At 45.2% G+C, this 17,379-nt stretch overlaps 1 protein-coding gene across 2 annotated transcripts in view; it reads left to right on the top strand.

The window, feature by feature from the left end:
• The window catches only part of LOC144136190 (neural cell adhesion molecule 1-like), a 408,281-nt gene that overhangs the window by 27,536 nt on the left and 363,366 nt on the right, over positions 1–17,379 (top strand). For both annotated transcript variants that reach the window (XR_013315572.1, XM_077668279.1), the window contains exon 2: positions 3,245–3,622. Coding sequence is in view for 1 of the 2 variants with exons in the window: in XM_077668279.1 (XP_077524405.1) it covers positions 3,245–3,622 (378 nt within the window). In the remaining variant the exon portion in view is untranslated. The remainder of the gene's footprint in view (positions 1–3,244; positions 3,623–17,379) is intronic.

The raw sequence follows: 17,379 nt of genomic DNA, 5'->3' as shown, positions 1-17,379 counted from the left end.
AACCGATACCCTCGTTAAGCTATTAGCAGACAAGGTAAAAGAAATGAGGGGCTCGTTTGACAAACCTATGAAGGAGCCAACAGCCACGGAAACCAAGGTGCATAGGGGAATGTTTATTTTTTTTATAATGTGTAGTGCTGATCAGTGGGATAATAATACTTAGATTAATCTATCGCTTAAAGAAAATTACTTATAAAGCAGCATAAAAACAACCATGCCGCCGGTGAGATCCGAACCCACGACCTCCGAGTAACGCGTCCGGTGCTCTACCAACTTGCTAATATATATATATATATATATATATATATATATATATATATATATATATATATATATATATATATATATATATATATATATATATATATATATATATATATATATATATATATAGATTTAAGAGAAGTGGGCACTTCTACAAAGACACTTTTATTTATCAACGTTTCGACGCGGTGCGGTCTTCTTCAGGACTGTAGTGGTCTCGCGTCAGATGTACGTTTTAAGTTTGTGAGCTCAAGAGGAGGGAGAAAGGAGTGTAACACGCAAATAGCAACAACGGTTCAAAAAATGAAAAAAAAATAAAAAATAAAGATGGGGGTGCTGGGAGCAGACAGGGACAATTTATTTCTATTTTTTGCTTCCTCCCCCAATATTGTCCCTGTCTGCTCCCCGCACCCCCATCTTTATTTTTTATTTTATTTTCATTTTTTGAACCGTTGTTGCTATTTGCGTGTTACACTCCTTTCTCCCTCCTCTTGAGCTCACAAACTTAAAACGTACATCTGACGCGAGACCACTACAGTCCTGAAGAAGACCCCACCGCGGTCGAAACGTTGATAAATAAAAGTGTCTTTGTAGAAGTGCCCACTTCTCCTAAATCTTTATTCTGCGGAGCCAACGCAACCTACGTTCGTAATATATATATATATATATATATAGTAAGATAAACGTATTTGGTTGCTAGAGGCAAAAATTCAAAGTTGAAAACGCTTCATTTAGCCATAGATTTATTTTGAGTCGACGTTTCAGCTGTCCTTTCTCAAGATATATATATATATATATATATATATATATATATATATATATATATATATATATATATATTGCCGCAAACCTCTTTCCATGGCTGAGCTATCATGGTGGGCAAAAAAGGTGCAGCCACTTCAGAAGTTCTGTCCAGTGTTGCTCAGAGAACGGAGTTCCCGCAAATTATCTTTTTTTTCTTGGCCTATAGCTGGCAATATTTCTGCTTTGCGCATGACGGGACCTGAAGCGCTTTGTAATCGATTAAGGTTTTTTTTTCCTGCAATTCCGATGTGGTTCTAATAATAATATTTCTTCGCAAACCGTAAGATTGATGAGGTTACACCATCGGCTTGAAACACAATTAAAACACTATTGGTCACCTCATGGCGTCATGTTGCGGTGGCGCAAAATTGAATAACGGAGCCTGTCATAACTTGATTTGTGCGACATTTTTTAGGATTTTTCTCAAAGTTCTCCCGGAAAACTGGGCTCGCGAAGCGTGTTGACAAGTTCAAGGAAGAGTAACTATAGAGGAGCCAAATCTCTGTAGTCAGCAATTCCCGTAATGCTGTCCGGCCGCACTTCTACGGCGACAGCCATTATTGCCAGAGAAACCTAGCGTATCGTGCCTGTGCTCGCGTGACTCGTCTACTGGTTCTTGATGCTCTTCTCGGTCTTCTTCTTCCACGGCGACAGCCGTCAGAGACGCGAGAAGTGATGGAGGAAGAAGACGACGCGAAGATCGTGAGAGGAGGTGTGGCAGCCACTCTGGAGGCAGAACGAACGAATGAATAAGTAGATTTACTGCGTCCATCCTTTTTCTGCGCCTGCGATGGACTGCATGTGTCTCTCCGGAGCTAGAACAAGCGTTCTTGTTCCGCGTTAATGACTAAAGACCTTTCTTTATATATTTCTTGCGCCGAAAGCGGGGCTCGGCGTGCTGGACCAAGCTCGCCATGACGTCTTCGGAGACAAGCCGGGTCGCTGCTGCGTTTCATGTAGCATGCGCAAGTGTTTGGATTCGGAAAAGAGTGTGAAGCGACGCAGACGGCATGCAATCGTCGCCTAAACGAGACTGAGACGCGGAGCGATAAGTCGCGCAAGAACTCAAACGAACCGAAACTAAGTCTTTGGCGGGCCAGAAAAAAACGAAGAGTAGCAAACGAGTAGCACCCGGAAGACTGAAACTGCGACGTGCTGCCCTGACTGAGGCATAGCGGGAAATGGGTGGGCAGAATGATGGCTAACACTGACACGAAAACTATGCAATAAAACCGATCGCGTGCGGATTTGCTTGGTGTTCATGCGGTATCTTCTCAGTTCGCATAAAACTATCATGTGGGCTGTGCAGTAGGAAGTTTTGAATTGTATTAGAGGATGTGCTGGGGCAGTGGTACTGCGTGTATTTTGTGCGCACAATAGTGCGCAAGCATAATGTGCAGCGCTTCGGCTCTCCCTCATGTTCCTTTGCAGGATGCGGCAAGGAAAAGAGAACTTCTTGATTGTTGTTTTCTTTTTTTGTAAACAAGAAATTTGAAGTAGTATGATTTGGAACTGCTATCATCCAACGCTGATCCAGTTGATTTCACAGCGACAAAGGAAGGCATTTAAAGGGTAACCGCTAGAAATTTGGAGAGCGCAGGAAGGTGCGGGAGTGTAATCAACTCCGTCCCTATCACCGTGTGCTGCCTATATTTCATTCCTCATCTTTAATTTATTGCTTGGGGCAGTCATTTCTGCTGTCCTTGTCACCATGTCACTAATTTCATGATGCATAGCTATGTGCATGAAAACGACACTCGAACCCAATTGCTCGCTTGCGCGCTCGCTCTTCTACATTCAGATGCAACCATGATCCGGAGGTTTCACGTAAGCGAGATGAAGAGGTAAATCACTAACTGCTTGATGGGGCTCAGCGCGCACCCGAATAACACGGAATTATATGTAAGGTGGGGCTATCGTCTAACCCTTTCTGTCCTTTTCTGCTTCAAACAACAAGACGGCGCTAGCAAGCAGAATATTTATGCTTTTTCACATTCTCCAGGATAAAAACTCATTTTTTTTGTCTCGCTTGCCGCGAAACCCTGAGCTATGCCTCGTGATGTGCATTTCGCACCCTGAAGACCAATGCTCCGCGGCATTTGACCCGGGATTTTCGCGAGCTCCTTGCTCTCAGTTCTTACCGACAGCTGCACTACAGTCTGCGCCACTCCTGCAGATGATCCGGCGCCGGACGAGGAGGACGAGGCGCCGTCCTACGTGGGCCAGGAAGGTGGCCAGGTGGAGCTTCCGTGCTCCTCGCTCCACGCCCCCGGAGCCAGTCAGGCTTCGCCCGTGCGTGTGGAGTGGCACCGGCGTGGCGACGCGGACCCCGATCCCGTGTACGCCGTCCACTTTTCGGGCCGCGCCAACCTGATGCAGGGCCGCCACCAGTCGCGTCATGACTGGGCACCCCGCGCCTACTTCGCCGTGCTCGGATCACCCGCCGCGCTCAAGGTCAAAGCCCTAGGCCTCGCCGACGCGGGCCTTTACACCTGTCGAGTGACCCGTACGGACGGCAGCAGCCAGGCGTCAACTGTGCGACTCTCCGTACTCGGTGAGTGATCACGTCTTCCCGCCATCCGTCGGCAGGGGGCCTCGTTGCTGAGGGGGTTTGACGATGTTAAAATGCGGCTGTCGCAGCACTAAGACAAGAAAGTACCGCGGTTTTTCGCACACAACAAGCTTCTCTAGCCTTAAGGGCACGACCGTAGGGACTAGCGTATTTGCCCTTAGTTTCACGGAAATAATTTTTAAATTTATAAAACAACTTGCCGAAAAGGTTTGCAGGTGCATATGATGAGCGTGTGCATTCCACCACTTTATAGCTTCCTTTGACGGCTGCGCCTTCGTTTTCACCTGTTTAGCGTTAAGCATTTTTTGATGTTCTAAAGTCGAAACGTGTCTCAAGCATGCATGTTCAAGCCATTGGACCTGCATGGTTCAGATACGTTGGCGAACTGTAAATGTACCCCCCCCCCCCCCCCCACCCCCCAGGACGCTTTCAGAGTTCCGTTTAAGTTGACGTGCAAAATGCGCTGTCAAAAGTGGTTAAGAAGAAAAGGCGCAACTTGGAAAAACATTTTTGTCGAGAGATTGAACTTTGTACTTCGATTACTTCAGCAGCTGTGAATACCGCACGAGACCACAAGCTCGTGGATATGCTGAAAAACGAACACTGGCATTTCGTTGTGGTGATGCATCCGTATTGAGGTGCAGTTGGTGCCTGCCGATGCCGTAGACGTTTGCGCTTTCCAGAATACCCAGTAAAGTGCTGCAATCATTTATACTCTGCATACAAATTTGTCACCTAATAAGGATATCATCATCATCATCATCATCATCATCATCATAAGCCTTACTACACCCACTGCAGGGCAAAGGCCTCTCCCATGTCTCTCCAATTAACCCTATCCTTTGCCACTTGCATCCACCTTTTTCCTGCAAACTTCTTAATCTCATCCGCCCACCTAACCTTCTGCCGCCCCCTGCTACGCTTACTTTCTCTTGGAACCCACTCCGTTACCCTTAAGGACCAGCGGTTATCTTGCCTTCGCATTACATGTCCTGTCCAAGCCCATTTCTTTCTCTGGATTTCGACTAGGATGTCATTAACCCGTGTTTGTTCCCTCACCCACTCTGCCCGCTTCTGGTCTCTTAACGTTACACCTATCATTTTTCTTTCCATGGCTCGCTGCGTTGTCCTTAACTTAAGCTGAACTCTTTTCGTTAGCCTCCACGTTTCTGCCCCGTAAGAGAGTACCGGTAAGATAAAGCTGTTGTACACTTTCCTCTTGAGGGAAATTGGTAAACTGCCACTCATGATCTGCGAGAATTTGCCATATGCGCTCCACCCCATTCTTATCCGTCTAGTTATCTCCCTCTCATGATCCGGATCAGCTGTCACTACCTGCCCTAAGTAGACGTATTCCGTCACAATTTCTAGGCTCTCGCTGCCAATTGTGAACTGTTGTTCCCTTGCTAGGCTGTTGAACATTACCTTGGTTTTCTGCATGTTAATTTTTAGACCCATCGATCTGCTCTGCCTGTCTAACTCATTGATCATGATTTGCAGTTCACCTCCTGAGTGACTCAGCAAGGCAATGTCATCAGCAAATCGCAGATTATTTAGGTATTCTCCATTTATTCTTATTCCCAACTGTTCCCAATTCAGGCCTCGAAATACCTCCTGTAAACATGCGGTGAAAAACAGTGGCGAGATCGTGTCTCCTTGCCTGACGCCCTTCCTTATTGGAATTTTATTGCTGACTTTATGGAGGACTATAGTAGCTGTGCAGTTGCTATATATATCTTCCAGTATTTTGACATAAGGCTCTTCTACCCCCTGATTACGCAATGCCTGTATGACTGCTAAGGTTTCCACTGAGTCGAATGCTTTCTCGTAATCAACGAAAGCTATATATAGAGGTTGGTTATATTCTGCGCATTTCTCTATCACCTGATTGATTGTGTGAATATGATCTATTGTGGAATATCCTTTACGAAAGCCTGTCTGATCATTTGGTTGATTAAGGTCTAACGTTTCCCTGACTCTATTAGCTATTACCTTAGTAAATACTTTGTAGGAAACGGATAGTAAGCTGATCGGCCTGTAATTTTTCAAGTCCTTGGCGTCTCCCTTCTTATGAATTAAGATAATGTTTGCATTCTTCCAAGCTTCTGGTACAGTCGAGGTCATAAGGCATTGCGTATACAGGGTGGCTAGTTTTTCTAGCACGATGTCCCCTCCATCCTTCAACAGATCTGCTGTTACCTGATCCTCCTCAGCTCCTTTTCCGCTTTTCATTGCTTCTAAGGCTTTCTTTACTTCATCTTTTGTTACTGGCAGGATGACGCATTGCTGTGCACTGCTGTCTTTCTCATTAGCGCTATGATTACATTGGCTACTGTACAGGTCTGTGTAGAAGTCTTCGGCTACGTTAACTATCTTATCCATATTGCTAATGACATTGCCCTGCTTGTCTCTTAATGCATACATCTGGTTTTTACTTATGCCTAGTTTCCTCTTCACTGTTTTTAGGCTACCTCCGTTCTAGCTGGCAACGTAGAGGAGTTCTACAGTATTAATGAGAGGGTAGCAGCTATAGTAATTAGGCTGAATAGGAGGTACAAGCTGAAAGTGGTGCATGCCTACGCACCCACATCCAGCCATGATGACCAGACCGTTGAAAGTTTCTATGAGGACGTAGAATCAGCAATGAATAAAGTAAAATCGCAGTACACTGTACTGATGGGCGACTTCAATGCGAAGGTGGGCAAGAAGCAGGCTGACGACCACGCGGTAGGTGACTATGGGATAGGCTCTAGGAAGAGCAGGGGAGAGTTATTAGTCGAATTCGCGGATAGAAATAATTTACGGATCATGAATACCTTCTTCCGCAAACGAGAAAACAGGAAGTGGACCTGGAAGAGCCCCAATGGTCAGATTAAAAATGAAATCGACTTCATACTATGCGCTAAACCTGGCATCATTCATGATGTGGCCGTCCTCGGAAGGGTGCGTTGTAGCGACCATAGAATGGTAAGGTCTAGAATTAGCTTAGACTTGAAGAGGGAACGGAAGAAGCTAGCGAAGAAGAAGGCCATTAACGAGTTAGCCGTAAGAGGGAAAGCGCAGGAGTTTAGGATAGCGCTGCAAAACAGATATTCGGCTTATACTGAGGAAGTTGATCTTGATGTTCATTCAATGCACGATAATCTGACATCAATAATTACGGAGTGCGCAGTAGAAGTAGGCGGTAGGACAGTTCGAAAAGATACCGGGAAGCTATCTCAGGTGACGAAAGATCTGATTAAGAAGCGCCAAAACATGAGGGCATCTAACACTACCGATAGAATAGAACTAACGGAGCTATCAAAGTTAATAAATAAGCACAAGGTAGCCGACATAAGGGAGTTTAATAAGGATATCGTTGTGTACAAAAGCCGGAACTCGCAATTGCAAAGGCACCACGATATGGTGAATAACTCATTCCACAGTTACTCTCAGAGAGTGTCACACAGCAGAAAAGAGCTAACTCCCATCCATCGCGGCGATTATTTCCACTTGTTCTTTGATGTGAATTGAGTTTAGGAGAACAAGAGAATGCGTGCAGGAAAACAAAAGTTCGAAAAAGGGGGCATGCTATCGCAGCCGGGGAAAATATCGCTAAAGTATTGACAAGCACCTCAGCAGAGTAAAACGAGGCAGCACCTTAACTGGACACCGGCGAAGGTGTCGTTGTTGAAAAATGCATAGGGTTTAAATTTCAAAGGCTCGAACGCCCGCTTTCAGCAGGCGCGTTTGCGAACTTTCAGCGAAACTCAGGTAGCGAAAGCGAACGGAAAAGCGGGAGCCTGGTGCGCGCACTCCCAACATCGAAAACAATAGTGTGTTCTCTGTGCCTTGTCTAACGCTGTCCGCGCCGGCGTCCGTTGGTATGGCTTCGCTCTCAAAAAAGCGTGAAAGGGATTCAAAACAGGGGCAGAAAGGGCGAGCTACGCGCGCCGAGTGCTTTCTCTCTTCTAGAGTAAGTATTGCCAGCTAAGCTTTATTTCTTTTCTTTCTTACCATGGCGCAAAAGAAACTTGTCAGATGCAAAGAGCGTTCAAACGCACGTGTGTGGGGCCGCGGAAGAGAGAATCTGGAAGAAAAAGAAGACTGTACAAAATATTTGGCAGTTTGGTCGTGAGAATGGCCATCTTATCCGCGCTTCTCGTGTCGAGGAAAAATGTCTCTTGTCGGCCTTCAAGAAAAACCTCGCTTAGCGAGCGAGCGCTTATTCCCTTCACTCCTCTGTTTTTCCCTCGCCCTTCCGGAACACACGCTCGGTCCGACCAAAACAGCGCAGCAACAGAAAAAAGGTCTCATCTGTCAAAAATGCGCGCCCTTTCTCTGCTACGCTTCGGGCTTGATCGGAAAGCCTTGGAAAATAAAAGAATAAAAAAGCGTGCTTTTCGTTTCGAGTCTTCTTTATTAATTTTCTGTCACAACTGGGCCGCTTTCGGTGAGGTACTAATGTTCTCTCTTGTTTCTTTTTTCCTTTAAACCGGGAACGGGTTCTTATTAAGAACAATCAGTTCTCTGGGAAAGCCTTTCCGCTCCAGCTGGGCCGTGTTATTGAAGGACTGTTCAGTAAAAAGTGCTGGAAATTATTCTGTTCGTGGCCCTTTCCAACTTCATAAACAATGATGCCTGTCAAACTATTCCACGTCATTCCGACATTACTCATAAATAATGCAATTACACGCTCTAGGCAGAAAAAAGAAGTGTGCAAATGAATGTGTATGTACCTTCTTGTCTTGCATAAAAATGAAAGGAGAATTAACTGGGAGGAATACTACACGGTAAAAAATGCTAGCGCCGAACAGGCTGAGAGATGGTTTTTCTCAAGAGAGGCAAAACTGTATCTTTTTTGGTTAAACATTTCGCGGAGTTTTGCACGACGCAACAATATGTGTTTACAAAATCTCTTAGACAGAAAAAAAAATGCGAGCAGTGAGGCAACGAAGGAAGATTAATGAAAACATCGTAATTTAATTACGAAGGTTTTCTGATAATTGCACTTGCTAAAGGAGCGGCTTTGCGTGTTCTTACCCCCGGCAAACATTTTTCATGCAGAGCAATTCGCTAGTCCCAGTTAATAGAATGTATCGCTGTTAATGCTCCCTACTTGCAAAATTCGCGTGTGCTTTTTGTTTTCATGTCAATTCTGCATTGCGTGCGCATATGGTGCAGCCCATAACTAATGTTTATGGTAGGGATGACCTGACGGCCACTTGATTTTAGAAGGAATAAATACGTAAGCATGCAATAAAAGTTGGTAATGAAATGATTGTAGATTTTCACGCATTCATCGTCATCATCATCATCAACGGCCTGACTACGCCCCCTGCGGTGCAAAGGCCTTTCCCATATCTCTCCAATTAAGCTGGTCCTGTTCCAGCTGCGGCCTCCTTATCCCTGAAAACTTCCCAGACTTCCTAATTAGGCCACATGACAGTATCTTGTTTTTTCTTCTTTATTCGCCTATAAGTTTGAGAATAAAAAACACAAATTTTGCTCACGCACGCGCTTCGAAAGGCGCCTGCATCGGGTTTGATACAGTTCCCTAAAAAAGTAGTTTTGTTGAGTTCACTGTAGCTTCAACACTACGTTGTCCCTAGGCTGAAAAGTCGGTTCAAATAAAGATGGTATCCATCTGAAAGCGTTTGAAGGCGCTCATGCATTTATATACCTCAGTCCTTGTACGGCTTCGTAAAAAGGCATCTTTATGCACATATTTCACAAAGAAAAATATAGGCGGAGGTCTCGAATATTGCGTGTATGTTTACACACATATATATAGGTCCACCCTCTCGCTGAAAATACATTTGCTTCAGTTCCACCTCTCGACAAAAAAAAATAAAAATAATGTAAGAAAAGAAACCTGAAAATACAAAAACGTTTGCCGACAACGAGTGCTGAGTAAACGTTAGGACACTCGAGCCATGTTTTCCGTTCATATGTCAGTATACGAACTGCGCTTTTGAACATTGGCTGTTATGCTTCTGTGTGGTGAAGCGCATCCACCCTCCGCGAGCACGTCTCCCGCGGCTTTGCAAAGCCGCCAGACTGTATGGCGTCTTAAACCGGATGCGTCAAAGATAGCTAAAGTCGTTGGTGTATCGGCTGAAGTATAAAATGGTTCCAGCGTATGAGACACTCGAACATAAAGACGGCTATAAACCGGGAGTTTGAAGTCTCAAGGCATAGCTTACAACGTCGTATAGAAATGGGCTCGCTGTAATTTTCATTACCCAGTGCTCTGCGATATAACCGAGAGTATCGGTGCGTGCGCCATTGGCGTGTTTCTGCTTTCTCTCTCGTGCGCGCGCGCGATGAAGTGCTCTCACCGCGACGTAGCGTTGAACTTCGAACGTGCAGTTTCGCGCGATAACCGGTGCTGTTTCCGCAGCAGTGAAGGAAGGTAACGGTTCACCAATGTCTGCACAAGCTAAACACGGCGTTCGACAAAATTATTTTCCTCTCGTTGCGCCTACAGGGCCTCATTTTTATTGCGCCTGCTTTCTGAGCCAATCGCATAGCTGCACGTTCGTACAAGCCACTCGCGGAGCGCCTGCGGGCATTGAGTGCACGCATCCAGCGGACGCTCGCTCGCGTGCAATCAGCGACCGCAGGCCATGCACGGCGGCACTGCCCGTCGCTTCCAAGCACAATGAAGAGAAAGAAAGTTTTGCTCGGCAAACATCTGCTCACTGCAACACCATCAGAAGCTCGACTTCATCTTTCTATCTTTGGCAAAGCATCACAGGCGACACAGAAATACCTTCAACCAGCGTCTCAAGGAAAGTAACGAGAGCAGGGAATTCGCGTATGTTGTTTTAATCTATTATCTACTGCTGTATATTCACTCAACGCTGCTCTTATCTTCTAGCGTGACTAATAAAATGAACAACTTCTTTTTCAAGCGCTTTCACCCTGCGCGTTGAGATGCATCTATGGCACAATTTTGGATACAGGCTATTGTTTCAGTCATGACATAACTTTAGCGTTACGCCTCAGGTCAGCCTTGACTCCCACTTAATTATTTTGGTCGTGAGCACTTTCAAGCGGGTCTGTGTTGCCATCCAGACAGATCAGTATAATTTCAGGTACCGATCGAGACGAAGGGCTCCTTTACGCTAAGTGCTCGTGACACATTCTCTCACCCCAGCTTTAAAAATGGGGCAAGAAAATGAACGGAAATCTACATTGTCTCAGAAAGATAAGGAAAACTGCCGTCCCTGTACGGCCGTTATTGTCTCACCTCTATTACGGTGGGTTTCTTCCCCTCCAAAGTGTCTGATATGTTTGTTTTTAACGACCAGAAATCAGCATGAGTGACCAAAGTAGAATAGAAAAAAGCACTCTGCAAGTGTGGTGTCTGGGGTCTTATTAAGAGAGACGGCACTTCGCTCGCAGATTTGTGCAACTGCATCTCTGGCTTTCTTTGCGTTATTGGCTTTTGGGGAGAAGAAAGATTATTCAGTAATCACTTCAATCAACAGTAAGCGGATACCAGCAAAAGAAGCACAAAATTCAACCAGCTTCTGTACTTTCCAACGGATGTTCAGGCAGTTTCAACATGAAAGGGAGCAGTCAGTTTCCGTCCGGGAGCGCATTGGTTAGTTTCTTCAATAGTATACAACAGCGCGGTGGACGGACACAGACTTTAAACGAAGAAAAGACGAGACGCACACTGTTGTTACTTCTAAACTGATGTTGAACATGCCTCATGCGTTTACTCCGTCCACAGGAAAACCATTTAGAAGAAAGTAAAAAACATGCGTTTATAACTCAAAGTGAAAGAGTAATCGTTGGCTCAGTGCGGATAATGTGCTCCCATTCGTGTTGGAGCTACCTGTACATATATGCACACCTGTTGTCCAAAGTACAGAGGCCAAGGGGTCTGGTTTTGGGCCCCACTGTGTGGCTCCTCATGCATGCCAGTGCCCTTATAAAAAAAAAGGTCTACAGTCTTTCTACGTCCCTCATCGCCTAAGTTGCTTTGGAACGTTATAGCCTATAAACATAAAAAATTTATAGACTTTCAATAGCCTTATTATAGGTTATAATGACTTCCTATAGGCATTTCTTTCGGTCTGTTTAGACTCTACAGAACGTCTATATTGACAAAAGTCTATGAACAGCTTATAGAATGTCTAAAGAAATTTTTGTAAGGGCGCGTTCCGAAAGTCTTGAATATGACAGGAACTCTCGGACTCATCCGTTCGAAAGTTGGGACTTCCGCTCCACGGGTACTAGAAGAGCCCCACTGTAGTAGGGCTCTGATGGTCTGATGGAATGCCTCGCGCAGGAAGAAATTTTTCCCCATATTGGATAACCTTGACATGGAGGAGCAAATGCCAGAAGTATGAAAAAAGATAACCCGTCCAATAGTTAGCGACAACCTCAACCTCAGCCACTAGATTAAACTTGGCCTTCTGGGTACGCCTTGTCAACGACAAGGAGGGGAGCGCTGGCAGGTGCGAAAAGTTCCTCGCACGTGCGCCAGCAGCTAGCGCACGAGATTTCGCGAGATTTCTTCGGAACTCACTCTTCTTTCTTTTATTTTTTCATAATAAATCGCAAACATTTCTTTCAGAATACAGCAGTCGCTGCAAAAATTAATACGCCGTTTACGATATCTAGTTCTAATGAACAACTCTGTAATTAAAACTTTTCGCGTATTTCCGGTAGGTTCAGCGTTGAATAATTACTTTTATTTATTCAACTCAACTGGAACTAAGAGAATAGTCCTATTCTAATTGGCCGCCTGATATGAAACACGAGCAGCCGGTGCCTTTTACGGGCGATAATGTATTAAACAAAAAAAAGCGACCCGTAACTATCATTTTCGCAGTCAGCAGCACTTTTTAAGATGTTTGGCTCACGCTATACACGTGGGGACCCGTGCATGTGCAACGGGCGGATCAGCGTGTCAGTGTAGCCGGTGCTCGTTTTCCCAACCGGCTGGCACTGTTTACGGGAGCAGCTTTTTACGCCTATCTTTACACGGTTGAGTGGGCGCTTGTAACACTTGTGACGCAAGAGCATGCATGGCGGGCTGCGCGGTCGCGGGACGGGAGAGCAAAGACAGGCGCTCACAGAGCCGCGGTTATCTTGCGAGCAGTCTGCCGAACATAAGCGAGAACGCGCGCTCGCATGTCACCCCATCTTCGGAAAGGGATGCATTTACTAAAAGCTGCGCGTGCTGCCGCACTACTGACTCGGCTCGCGGGCGCCGCGGATGCTCCTGGCGGTCACTCGCCCTAATTACTGCGCGCTAGCGCCGCGCGACGGCCGTGGGAAACGCCTTTACCTTTTGTAATTCGGCAATGGATAGCGGGGGCCTCCGCGGCACGCCCCGGCTATCTTTGTTTTTCAACATAACGTCGCGCGCGGAGAGCGCCCCCTCGTTCTAGCCTTCTTCCTCGCTCCCAAAATGGCTGCCTGTCACCTCGGGTCCACCGGGCGTCTTCGGGGCCGCGCGGCTGTTCAGCGGCGGACCCACAGGTCTGCGAACTGTGGGCGCGCGCTGAGCTCCGGGGCCTCGGGCGGTTGAACTTTTCGCCTTTCCTCCCTTTTCTTTCAATTTCTCTCTTTAAGGGCAGACAGGCGCGGTTTGGTCCGTTCTCGCGCCGCTGAGCGACGTGTCGCGAAATCGGGCGGAAAGTCTGTCGGCAGGACACCGCTTCTCTTGCGTTTCTTCACGAGTGGGTGAGCGTTTAGGTTTTGACCCACGGTTTCAGGGCCAGTTGACTTCAGCGACGGTCGAACGGGCAAGTGAAAGATTGCTTTTCTGTGGGCCACTCACGTTGATGCGTGTTTTTATTTTGTTTTCTCTTGCTTTGACTCTCAGCGACTGTTTATACCTGAAGCGGTGGCCGACGGTGCCTCGTCGTTCGGCTGTTACCTGCAACCGGGTCTCTCCTCACCCACTGCGTTGTGTTCGCGATTTCATCTTTGCCAGGTGCCTTCTAATCTGATTCCTTCTGGCGCAGCTGTACATCCATAACCTTTTTTTGCTTCCCGTTCTCCATTTTTTTCCCCCTTTGCTGCTTTCAATAGAAGAAAGTTGTGAGGGAAGCAACCTTCAAGCGAGTTAGTCCTACAGTGTGTAAATAGATACACTCTTGCCCAGGCCGCTTTCCTTCAGTATCTAATCGCAATGAACGGCATGCGAGCATATGTTGCAACCTGTTCACTTTATTCGTACACTTGCCATATGGCATAAGTTGGGGCTGGCGATTTACTTTATATAGCCGCGGAGGCTTTTCTCATGCTGGAACCTGAGCAAGCTTCGGCTCTCACGTTGTGCATCTTGTTAAATTATTCATCATGCTTCTTGCAGAAGGTATTTGATTCGCACGCAAGAAGTAATTTCGATTCCCAGTCCGGAGTACTCCCCATAGCTGGCGCTTACTATAGCTTGTTTTTACTATCTTATACTATCTTTCTTCTTATTCTTACTATAGTTTTCAAAGTAGACACAATACCCGCGCCGGTCGATGAAATGGAGCTCCCACATGACTGAAACCACCTATCGTGCACTTAGATAGAGGTTACGGTCGAGAAAACTTAACTAATAGGTACAGTCTCTTTGAATGTGGCCTACAGTGTGACGGTGGCGACGGCATCATGTGTTGAGCTTAAGAGGTATATTATTTTTTATTTATTACATACTGCAGACCCTTGGGTCCAAGCAGGGGAGAATTAGAATACATACAAATAATAATGAACAAAACAGGAACAAACAAGTACAATTTATACAATTTTTAGTCACTCTATTGTCTGCAAACCATCGTTCCAATCCGATACTGTCCGAGGAAAAAAGGAAAATTCAAACGTATCAGTTCGAGCACAGTAGGGTGTGAGTGAGTTAGGATGATAAGGTATTGTGTGGCGCGTTAATGCAGGCGTTATATAAGGTGATTTATTCTTTTCAAGCTTGTTGTTAAGAAGGAGCAAAGGAATTCAAGTCTTAACTGCTTTCGACATGATTCAAGGGTAGGTATACAATTGTCTGCCATTATTTTAGAGAGTGAAGGCGTGAGAATTTATTAAATATAATCATAACAGCCTTTCTTTGTATTCCTTCAAGGTGAGTGATATGTGACTAAGTGTGAGGATCTCATGAAATACATGCAAACTCGAGCTTTCGTCTAACAAATGAAAAGTAACAAAGTAATTTCAAATTAGTAGGGGCGTTTCTAAGTTTGGGTCTCAAAAGCACAGTTTGTGGAAAACAGAAGAAGAAATATTATTAATATGTGTGCTCCACGACAATGCTGGTGTCAAGGTAACACCCAAATATTTGTATTTGATAGCTTCGCGTAGTGGAGAATAACCTAATGCATAACAAAAATTAGTGTTTTCTTTTTACGAGTGACACGAAGAGATACTGATTTTTCAGCGTTGAGAAGCATCCCGCATTCACTGCACCACTCAATATGCTATTTAGGTCTCTTTCAAGGACAGTCTGGTCATGTGTACAGGTTATATCGTTATACAGTACACAGTCGCCGACAAACAGCCTAATTTGCACACCGGAAGATAAGACATTAACGATGTCATTAATGTGCCCTAGGAACAATTCACCACGGCTAATTGAACGAAACATACGAAGGTAGGGGAAGGGAATGCTCTACGCTCTTTTCGTTTACAAATACGTTACAAATACGTAGTCCGCTGCATATTATTTATTCAGCTGATATCGTAACGAGAAACGACCGCTGCAGGTCATATTGGCTGTGGCTGCACATATTACGAAAAAAAAGGAAGTCGGGAGGGGAATTTAATTTAGGAGCTAAATATCAAGCTTACACCTGTGCAAGTTATTGATTGGAGCACGGGGCCAAATGATGTTCCCTTTGGGGAAATTTAATTTATGGAATTTTAGAGGTAAAATTTGGCAGAAAGGTAATTATTTTGGTGTTTTGGGGAATTTAGGACATTTTATAAAAGAAAATTGTCTCTTTTTTTGTATTGACGAATTTTTTAAGCTGCTGGGGGGGAAAAGGGTCTTAAATAAGGAATTTGGGTTTAATTGAGGGAATTTTGATTACGGCATGGAACGTCTGTTACAGGACCGCAGGTTATATTTCATAAACATTCTAAAACAGTTCAAAACATTTCAAAATAGTAAAAAAGCGTTCTGGCCGCACAGAACTGCACGGTGATGACGCATTGCAGGCAAGCGCAGAATTTTTTTCCACACTTCAGAAAAGAAAGAAAGCTAGTATTCAGCATCCTATAAATTTTTTACACACCTAACTCCACAATATATCCGCAGAACAGGGCACAAAAATACAAAAAAAATGCTTAAAAGTGTGTAGTCCAGCCATTCAATTGTCTCTGCTTCCGGTTCGAAATCTCAAGACTGGGCGTGTTAATATTAGGCGATAGTGTATACAGCTCGTTCGGTCGAAAAGCGGTGCGCGTGGTAGTAGTCGGCACCGAAAATATCGGGGGCTTCGTAAAAAAATCGCATCATGGTAATTTGTAGTTCAAGTAATTGATGAATTATTCGTGTGTGAGAGGCGATGACGAGTTAATTAAATCATTGTAAGTGGTTAAAGATGTAAAAAAAAGAAAAAAAAGAAAAGTGGAGTTAAAAGATGTGAGAAGACGCGGAATAAAAAGCCAGTTGTTGATTATGCAAATTAAGAAAATTTAGAGTGTGTAATTTATCTATTCAATAATATAAACAATAGCAAAAAATTAAAATGCGTTTAAAGGCGTCAAACTGCTCAGAATGGAAAGCCTAACCAACTACGCTATCTCGTCATACCCTTAAGGCGGAGCTTAAGCGTAGTCTCCAATTTTTACTAAGTTCTTTGCATTTTGTTTTTCGAATGCGGCTTATTGAAGCTGCTTTTCTTCATGACATCACTTAGTCTGTGCAATGAGACCTGCATATCTATCATTAAAGCTGACTATCGATGTCTAAGCCATTCTACACATGTTTTCATTGGAAAGTTCCCCGGTACCACCTGCCACTAACTTACCCTACGTAGCGACGAACCTGCCTGTGTGCCGAGTTCGTAAAGCGCAGAAATGAAGAAAAGCGCACAGTAATATGGGGTTAACCATAATTGATGGTTTATCGAAATTAAATGGAAAATCTACCTCAGTTAACCTAGTTAGCAAGCCCGGACAGAAGCGGCAACACGCTGAGCTTTTCTTTACTTGTCACTACCGCTTTGCGTTTGCTTTATCCCACGTTAGCTGCTTGCTATTTCGACCGCGGAGTGCCCGCCGTCCTTTCTTGATCCTTTTTGGAGCATTAGAGTACATTCTTTACGAAGAAACGCGCGCCCCCTGGAAGCAAAATAAATGGGGCCGCCTCTCGCGCGCTACGAGTCTGGCGCTGACGTGAGCGGTGCTGCGAAGAGGTGCATAAGAAAACGCGCCGAGTGCCGCCTGCCGGGGACCCGGCTGCAATGCAACTTCGGACTAAAGAAGAGACAGAGTGACGGGCGTGTTATGAAGTAGAGGCGAAAAAACAGAGGGAAAGCGCGAGAAAAAAAAAAGAAAGGACGCCGAGGAAGACGTCCTAGGAGATCGCGCCAACTCAAAAGCCGCGAACAATTGGCGCCCACACTGCGAACACAATGGAACGGAAAATCTATCGCGACTTGCGGGTAAGACTAATAGAGCGGTGGCTTGCGCCTCTGCGAAAGACGCCGCCGTTGCGACTCCAGAGCCGAGCTTGCGTTTGACTATTGAAAAGAGCGGGAAGCTGAAGTGCTGGAAGGGGGAAGCGGCGC

The sequence above is a fragment of the Amblyomma americanum genome, chromosome 1 (assembly GCF_052857255.1).
Source record: "Amblyomma americanum isolate KBUSLIRL-KWMA chromosome 1, ASM5285725v1, whole genome shotgun sequence".
NCBI classification, from domain to species: domain Eukaryota; kingdom Metazoa; phylum Arthropoda; class Arachnida; order Ixodida; family Ixodidae; genus Amblyomma; species Amblyomma americanum.
Note: the sequence above shows the minus strand (reverse complement) of the source record. Positions and strands in the feature narration are given on the sequence as shown.